The sequence below is a fragment of the Cryptococcus neoformans genome, chromosome 6 (genome assembly GCF_000149245.1).
Source record: "Cryptococcus neoformans var. grubii H99 chromosome 6, complete sequence".
In the NCBI taxonomy this organism is placed as follows: domain Eukaryota; kingdom Fungi; phylum Basidiomycota; class Tremellomycetes; order Tremellales; family Cryptococcaceae; genus Cryptococcus; species Cryptococcus neoformans.
In genome coordinates, this window is record NC_026750.1 from 774310 (window position 1) to 782500 (window position 8191).

Sequence of the window (8191 nt, forward strand, 5' to 3'; positions counted from 1 at the left end):
CCGTCCTCGAACAACTTTTTGAAAGCAGTAAGGTGAGCTGCCTTTTGTCGATCACCTTTACCGAACCGTGCGGATCTGTTGCGATACCGGGAGTAGAAATGAGGTCTCAGTTGTCCACCTGAAAATCATCGGATCGCAAACCATATGTCAGTAAAGACGATTCAACTCACCTTTTCAACCTGTACCCCTCCCCAAACGACCAGCACCTCCAGCATTACCACCCGAGGAGTAGTACCATTTTTCAATGAACTAGAATATGACATGTGAGGGTCATGATCCTGTCGGCCACACCATATCATTGAACATACCTTGTTGTAGCGGCACCACTGTCCTCGTAGAGCACGGAAAGCACCTTAAGCTACAATAGTTTCGCTGTCCTCGGTCGTTTGCATTCAACCGAACTAGAAGCTCTGAGTGTAGACAATATATTTGTAGGCTTGAGAGTTCGAGAAGGCTAAGCTGCTTGGAGCAATGCATTTATCTACTCTAAAGGCTACGCCTTTTATATCTTCTTCAGCTCTACGAGCTGGCTCATCTTTCCTACATTTACCTGTCTCCTCCATTCGTACCTCTCTTCTTCCCTAACGCCTCCTCGCATGGTCCTCTTTCTCTTCCTCTCGCATCCTTCCTTCTCCCTCTCTCCCTCCACACCCCAAAACTACTTCTCTGTCTTCCTCTCGTTTTCTACTTCCTCTGCCTCCTACCCTCGTTCCTTACACTTGTGCAGCCAATAAGAGAAAAAAGTTCTGTTGTAACCCCTTCCTATGATACCCACATCAGTCTCCTTCAGGAGTTCAACTGTGGTACGATGTTCACGGAGAGATGAGAGATGACTCTTCTCCTTCGATCGAGAAGGATTCGGTAGGATCATCGATGGAAAACCATTGTAACAGCACTGTTTATTCGAGTAAGCTTGAATTATCAAATGGGAAGACTCATGCAATGATAGATAATATAACGTATTTACAGGCAAAGGTGTAAGTGATTGATGTGGTCGAATCCGAATCAAATTTCGGTCCATCGGTCGATTCTATCTCACTCTACCAGTGGAGAAGTTATCACACGCATCGCTAACCGTTCAACTCTTTCTCCTGAAGAGAGGGTCTTACATTTTCACATTGAGTAGGTGCTTACATTGCTTGGCTATCTCCTTGCATAACGCAACATCAGGTCATTGGCTGGAAGGCTTATTGGGATGCAAAGATACGTTATCTGCGTATTCACATGATAGGTTCAAATTGCTAGCACTGAACCGACGCACTGCTTGCCATCGGCTTTACAATGCTTTCCTCATTTTGCGTCGCTAATCAGCCGGTTCCACCAACTAGCCGATGTATCAAAAATATAGATAGTTATCGGATTGCATTCACTCCCAATCCGTTATCTTACATACTGCGATACCTCTCCTTTGCCATGTATAGCTCACCCAAACGCCAATCTCGTCAGTTTCGGCCGTCGGAGTTACCGTAGGATATCTAAATGATGAAGGAGAGATAAGCTTGTATTTTGCGGCTATTGATGGTGGAATGCACAGACTTACGAGAACTCTGATTTGCCGTCGTTCACGATCCCAGTCTCAAGTGCTATGACCTTCTGGAAACTTGCTGGCGGCGCTTGATCCTCCAAAGTGCACCAAGAAGTCCACGTTTTGCCGTCATCAGAGCTCACTTTCAGTACCAGGGGCGTTCGAGGGCCCCAGTTCGTATATACATCATTGACGGCGATCACCAGCCGACCATCTCTAAGACGGGTAACGCACTGACCTACAAGCAGAGTCCTGATAAGTGCGAGACAATGAAAATAAGACATACGGAGACCGCTCACCTGAATTGTTGTTTGGCAAATCTGTTGCATAACCTGGTGTCCAGGTTCTTCCGTAATCCTCTGAATCTGCACGGACGATCCTCCCAATAGAGCTCCGACACATCATGTGTACGTGTCCTGGTTTTTCAGCAGATTCCCACAATGACGGTTGGATGATTCCTTCCCCGGGGAAAGATCCTCCTTCAACACCTCTATCTGCTGGCAGCTTGATGAACTCGGCTTTGACCCACCTCTCGCCCTGCTTGAATGTATCTCCTTCCTTGGGGCTGGGGGCTATATCTGCGAATGCGTCCCAAAGACCCTTTCCTCCACCCAGCGTGACTTCTTTACTTGCGCCCGAAAGCCAGTCACCATTGGACAAGACAATTGGAGGGTTCTTCTGAGGACCTCTACCACCACTGTGATCTCCAGGTACCAGCTCTCGAGGCTCTGTCCATGTAGTTCCCCCATCGACAGTCTCTATAACATATGTCTTCCATGTCGGAATGGGAGTTCCCGTCTTGTAGAAGACGTAGAGATGTCCTGGAGCACCCTTCGGATCCGGAAGAAAAGATACTGGATTCCAATGTACGATATCACCGCGTCCTGCAATGACACGAGGCGGGGTCCAGCGTCCGTCTGTGCACTTTGCGAACCTACAGGTGCATCATCAATACCAAGTTTATGGATGTCAATGAAAGCCTACCATATTTTCACGTCTGAAGTACCCTCTTTTGTTCCACCAAACCATGTCACGTACTCCACCCCACAGGCAGCCTGTATGGTGGAGCAATGCACTTCGGGTTGCCTTGGATCGTCTTTGAATAGATACTCCCGCTGTATTTTAGGTGTGGTCATGGTTAACCTTTGCTGAGTTCGGGTCAAGATAATGTTCAAACCGAAACGAGCTATGGCTAAGTATGTTCTGAGAAGAGGAGGAGGGACATCGGGATCGTTACCGAAAAAGCTACGAAAGATGTGTTAATCACTGACGTCTTGGTCATGCAAAAAGCTTTGATATTGATGTGGTGGTATTCCAGCATAACACCTCTCGGGCTTCTCCTATGAACGCAATTGAGTTACGGCTAATATCGGGGGAATGCCGAATACGGAACGCCTCTTCTACAGAGTTACAACACTTCTGTGTGGCAAATTCGGACCTTTTCAAGGGTTTATTTAGGTCAGATGATCCTACTTTTTTCTTTCCCTATGACTGCTTTTCGGGATGCAGCCGATTCCATTTCATCCTTCTGCCACATGTACTACTTTAGGCATAATAGGAGAGGGCGTAAAAGTCGGCTTCTGCTTTGAACCCGTTCCTCTTCACACTTAAAATTTCCGAACCCGAAGATCTGTGTCCCCTTTTCGCACAGGTTTTATTTTCCCACTCTTATTATTCCATCGATTGAAATAAACAAATGTATGAATTTCTTGACCAATTTTCACTTGAAATACCAATGTTAGAGATTAACAAGAATACCAATATCGGGTACTACCGACTCCGTCCGATTTGGAGTTGCCTTTCCTCCACTTTGCTGTCAGTCGAAGGATCACTTATTGCCCGTTTTGTGCAACGTATTTGAAGGGTGTAGGATTGAAGCCAACCCCACAACCCCACATTATTCCATCCGCCCCACGGGTCTCCATAATCACTGTTTACATTCGTAACTGATAATAGAAGCACTGCGTTATGGGGTTCCACATCATTGAAGATCGTCCAACGCCACCAGCAGTGAGTATCAATACTCTAGTGTACTGAAGGTTTAGACACTGATGCATCTATCAACCTATCTTAGGTGTACAACTGGCGGGTATACTTGATGGGATGTTGCATTGGTAGGTGGCACTTTCAAAGTTGTTCCGGAAAAAAAGGAGATCGAAAGGAGAGGAGCCAAAAATCATGACTCTTTGGGTCTTTCCCCTTTTTCCTTCGTTTCTTCTCAATTTTCTCATTTTGAGAGCTTCAGTTAACGATATGTATACAGCTTTCGGTGCTCTGACATTCGGATATGATGCCGCTTTTATTGGGACTACTATCACGAGGCCTGGCTTTACAGCTGCATTTGGGATAGATGAGATGACAGCCTCGGAGAAGATAAACAATTCTGCAAACTTGACTAGTTCATTTACCGCTGCTTGTTTCTTTGGAGCGGTTTTCGCTTGGCCTAGTGAGTAGATCTCTGTACGATCTGTACTCCTTCATATAGATGCCAAGGAGTCTAACAACTGCCATGCTAGTGATGGAGGCTTGGGGACGACGACCAGCCTTGCAAGTGTCCGCAGCTATATTCAACATCGGAGCCATTGTAATGACTGCCGCCACTCATCAGCTTTCCATGATATGTGAGTTGTATCATCTTTTAGGGTCGCAATACGAATCTCATGGTACTGATCGAGGTCCAACATAGATGCTGGACGAGTTATGACTGGTCTTGGCGTTGGCATTATCACTGCTGTTGTTCCCTCCTTCCTCGCGGAACTGTCGCCCCCTCCTATTCGAGGTGTTTTGACGGGTCTTTTTGAGATTGCGTATCAAAGTGAGCCATCAGTCAAGGAGTGATTAAACGAAACGATTAGACTAATCGTTTGGTACTCAGTTGGCAATCTGATCGGATTTTGGGTGGGTCACTGTATTCCAAACTTTATGACAAAAATTTGACTGACACTCATCAACTTTGTTAGATCAACTACGGCGTCACGCATACCATCGATCTTCATTCTAGCAAATCCTATCGGATCCCCATTGCCGTACAGCTCATCCCTGGTGGACTGTTCGCAATCGGCTGCATGTTCTTCAAAGAGTCGCCTATGCTTTTGATCAAACGTGGCAGAGAAGCGGAGGCAATTGCAAACCTTGAATGGTTAAGAATGCTACCTGGTGATCATTTGTGTGAGTAATATGATAGAAGCGAGGCGACATCTGGCCCGTTATTTCACCGCCAACTTCCTACGGTGGACCACTGACCGGGCGCTATGACCGATTATAGATATTCAAGAAGAGCTTAGAATGATTCACGCACGAATTGAAGAGGAGAGCAAAGTAGCTGGGGGGGAAGGAAAGGGTATCAAGGGTTATTTCGTGGGCTGCATTCGAGAAATGAAGGTCCCTTCAATCCGTCATCGTTTTGCCCTCGTTCTGGGTATGATGTTCCTTCAAAACTTCTCAGGAGCCATCACCATCAGTAAGCCTAATTTTAATTCACTCTTCCCGACCTTGATGATCCTTCTCCCTTCCATCTTTTCTCTCTCAGCCTCGACGTTGAGCTGACGGTTCGTAATTGTATAGACTACTATTCCCCTAGTATATTCAAAGCCATCGGTCTTACTGACGTTACCCTTTGGACCGGTATCTACGGTGTTTTCAAGGCCAGCGGTGCCATTCTCTTCTTCATGTTCGGTATTGACAGATTCGGTCGTCGAAATCCTTGGATGCTCTCTGCAGCCTGTTGTGGTCTATGTCTCATCTATTTGGGCGCTTACATCAAGGTCGGTCATCCAGGTACTGCCACAGTCCTTTCCGAATCGACCAAAAAAGGCGGAAATGCTGCCACAGCGATCATCATGCTCTATGCTCTCTTCTGGTCTTTCGGTGGTAACGGATTGCCTTGGATCGTATCCGCTGAGATCTTCCCTGTGAGATTAAGATCTTTGGCAGGCTCTTGGGCTGGTATCAATCAGTGGTTAGCTTCAGTGAGTATGGTGGCTTTAAGAGTTCAAGTAGCTACCTATATGGGGCTAACGACGTGAATCTCCAGTTCGCTGCGACTCAAGCATTTCCCAAAATGTTATCGAAGATGGACTGGGGAGTCTTCATCTTCTTCGCTGGTGTATGTGCAGCAACTGTGTATGTCACATCATCATGGGCATTCCATGCAATTGGAATGGTTCCCTATCGGCGAATCTGTCTCGTCGTGGTTCACCTGCTGACATGTCAATGCATATGTAGCATCTTCACCTTCATCTGGATCCCTGAAACCAAAGGTATCCCAATCGAATGTATGGATTCACTTTTCGGTGGACCAACAAGGCATATGCAATGGCGGCAAAAGAGAACCTACCCTCCTAACGGTGTCCCTACTCTTGCTATTGATTTGCCACACCATGTTGAGACTCCATACGAGGGGAAGAAGGAAGCCGATGATTTCCTAGAACACAGTTCAGTTTAAGAATCGACTGGGCACACACTGACAAATGACAGCTTATTTGGAGGGAGTGTATCTGAGAATGATAGCCACATAGTGAAGAATCTTGAATCGCGCCTAAGTATAGCTTACAGTGAAATCAAATCGGTTTCTTTATTTCTTTGCTTGCTGGATGTATACCTACTTTTTTGTGACATCATTGTTTTGACATTCCCATTTATGGCTGACCACAGCAACACATATTTACATTGCCATATGGTTACATGAAAGATAGCTACTTATGATTAACTTATACAAAGATGGGAAGATGTAACTTTCATTGATTACTTCTTTTGGAGCAGGACCTGGCAGTCATGATTGTCCTGTTTTTCGAAATTCTGAGGGGATAACTGTGCCATCCTTTGGATTCAACCCTTCTCCATGATCATCTCATCGATCATATCATGCTGATGATGGTAAAATGATTGCCGATCTCTTTGTTCATGTGCATTACAAAAGTCAAATGCGCATGCAGTTAGTGGAACGACGACATATGTCTGCTGAAACTTATCTTACCAAGCAGAAGAGGCTGCACTCTGGGATAAAGGGATATAAGAAAGATAATGATTGTTGTACCAACGTTTCTCCAAAGTCCTTGGTAAATTGAAGAATGACTTCCTTATTGATTTTCGGCTCATTTATGAGCAAAATGAAATAGTTCATTGGCAAAATCACTTGACACTCCTCATTTCAGTCATGACAACCATCTTGCTCCATTGAGCTACAGTTGAGTCATACATGTGCCAGAATGCCCTATTGCAGCGATGCCAAGCTACCATCTCAATCGCTTAGTATACAAGCTGCAGACCATGATATTATGAGAATGTCATTGTGTACTCATGCTGTTCATTGAAGGTCTGCTGTACTTCTTCTAAAGCTGTTCAGTTCCACCTGTTTTCATGCAGTCCAATGGGATGTGAGTTACCTTGGGATTTTGGTTATCAATGGCAAGGTGTAAATATTCCTACACTCTGAGGTGGGCTTGGTGGTATGTGTAAAGAGGGTTTTAGGACTAAGGTGGGACTAGGGTTGATGTGTTGGTCATTGCTTGTGCTAGCTGCCAGCTGAATACTGCATTTTTTCACATCCCCCATTGTTATGACTTGCTCCCAACAAGGTCCGGCCTTGGAGACGAGATGAAAAGCCATAGTTTAACTATGCAATGAGATATATGTATGAAGGTCCAGTTCTTTTTCAGAGGTCCAGCTGGACCTTCTTATCTGAAACATCACTACAGAACCCAAAATGGTTTGTTTTGAACCTTTTGCTACTTTTCTGGATTGTTTTAAAACACCTGTTCCTGGATGGTCATTTCGCCTTTTTATTGGGGAATATCTACTTAGGAGACACCCCCTATTCTTTTGGGACACTCCCCTGTCAGATGTAGAGTTGTCTAGAGAGAGCTTGAGCATGCTGTGTCAATTGCCAGAGATGTTTAAGTTGCATGGAAACTATTTTACAATCCTGTCTTATATTTGTTTCAATATTATAAGTTTTCTAGCTTATGTAATTCACCTCCCCTTCTTCCCATACCTCCACCGACATTTCTCATGCCTCCACCAACATTTCCCATGCCCCCAGGTCCCAACAGATCCTCCAGACCTCTCCAGATCCAGGTTGGATCAATTATTCTGACACCCCCCCCTACTACTTTGGGTAATTTTGACAGAGTGGCTGAGAGATAACACCATTGACCCTGTAAGACATCCCTTAGGTTCTTGTACCTGTCATTTATGTAATTAAATGTTCTTATTCCATGCATGGTAATAATTCACTCAATCCTCTATTAAACATCTATTTCTTTTTTGACATGTATCCATTCTTCCTTCCTCTTTATTCCTAGCTGTGGAACAGCATTTGGCTGTAAGGAGACACCAGTGAGGATGAATATGGTCTTTTTCAAGATGCTTTTTTGTTTCATTCAAACCCTGGATATACAAAATCACTCAAGCATATTTCTGACCAGGATAAAACTCTTCCATCTTCTGATAACCTTCCTCAAGCTGTTCTTCCAACTTTGCATGTACACAATACTGTACCCAAGCTTTGCAAAAATTCGAGACAGCCATGATGATGTTCCCTTCATCAATGAAACAGGGCTTTATACTGCTTTTGACATTTCCTTGAAGACACCAGAAGCTGGAAAAGCGGTAAGCCTTGGGGAAGACAGACATGAGAGCATTAATGAGTGCTGGGTCTGATCAGTA

General features: G+C 44.9%; 3 protein-coding genes and 1 non-coding gene; 1 reads left to right on the top strand and 3 right to left on the bottom strand.

The window, feature by feature from the left end:
- Nucleotides 1-549: 549 nt before the first annotated feature.
- Nucleotides 550-2961, bottom strand: CNAG_02255 (BNR/Asp-box repeat family protein). XM_012194401.1 has 6 exons: nt 2510-2961; nt 1825-2459; nt 1541-1763; nt 968-1475; nt 817-895; nt 550-762 (listed from the first exon to the last, which is right to left on the bottom strand). Exons 1-4 carry the CDS (start codon nt 2659-2661, stop codon nt 1367-1369), a joined length of 1119 nt encoding a protein of 372 aa, XP_012049791.1. The 5' UTR covers nt 2662-2961; the 3' UTR covers nt 550-762; nt 817-895; nt 968-1366.
- A 313-nt stretch (nt 2962-3274) lies between these two features.
- On the top strand, nt 3275-6339 carry CNAG_02254 (quinate permease). XM_012194650.1 has 11 exons: nt 3275-3535; nt 3600-3639; nt 3789-3971; nt 4042-4146; nt 4212-4340; nt 4401-4423; nt 4486-4693; nt 4791-4985; nt 5090-5493; nt 5559-5647; nt 5750-6339. Exons 1-11 carry the CDS (start codon nt 3494-3496, stop codon nt 5967-5969), a joined length of 1638 nt encoding a protein of 545 aa, XP_012050040.1. The 5' UTR covers nt 3275-3493; the 3' UTR covers nt 5970-6339.
- On the bottom strand, nt 4564-6054 carry CNAG_12569. The gene is made up of 3 exons (XR_001045842.1): nt 5993-6054; nt 5529-5948; nt 4564-5467 (listed from the first exon to the last, which is right to left on the bottom strand). It is a non-coding gene; the product is annotated as a hypothetical RNA (non-coding RNA).
- A 316-nt stretch (nt 6340-6655) lies between the features above and the next one.
- Nucleotides 6656-7746, bottom strand: CNAG_07643 (hypothetical protein; the record flags this gene model as incomplete). The annotated part of the gene is made up of 2 exons (XM_012194862.1): nt 6656-6705; nt 7500-7746. The coding sequence occupies 2 exons, from the start codon at nt 7744-7746 to the stop codon at nt 6656-6658; spliced, it is 297 nt and encodes a 98-aa protein (XP_012050252.1).
- Nucleotides 7747-8191: the final 445 nt, after the last annotated feature.

Excerpts from the sequence above, each read along its gene's own strand:
- CNAG_02255 (XM_012194401.1), bottom strand. The coding sequence starts at position 2,661 with ATGACCACACCTAAAATACAGCGGGAGTATCTATTCAAAGACGATCCA. Across the intron at positions 2,460-2,509 it reads ACTTCAGACGTGAAAATATG|GTTCGCAAAGTGCACAGACG; the intron begins GTAGGCTTTCAT and ends ATGCACCTGTAG. Across the intron at positions 1,476-1,540 it reads GACGGCAAATCAGAGTTCTC|ATATCCTACGGTAACTCCGA; the intron begins GTAAGTCTGTGC and ends TTCATCATTTAG.
- CNAG_02254 (XM_012194650.1), top strand. The coding sequence starts at position 3,494 with ATGGGGTTCCACATCATTGAAGATCGTCCAACGCCACCAGCA. Across the intron at positions 4,147-4,211 it reads TCATCAGCTTTCCATGATAT|ATGCTGGACGAGTTATGACT; the intron begins GTGAGTTGTATC and ends GGTCCAACATAG. Across the intron at positions 5,494-5,558 it reads TCAATCAGTGGTTAGCTTCA|TTCGCTGCGACTCAAGCATT; the intron begins GTGAGTATGGTG and ends GTGAATCTCCAG.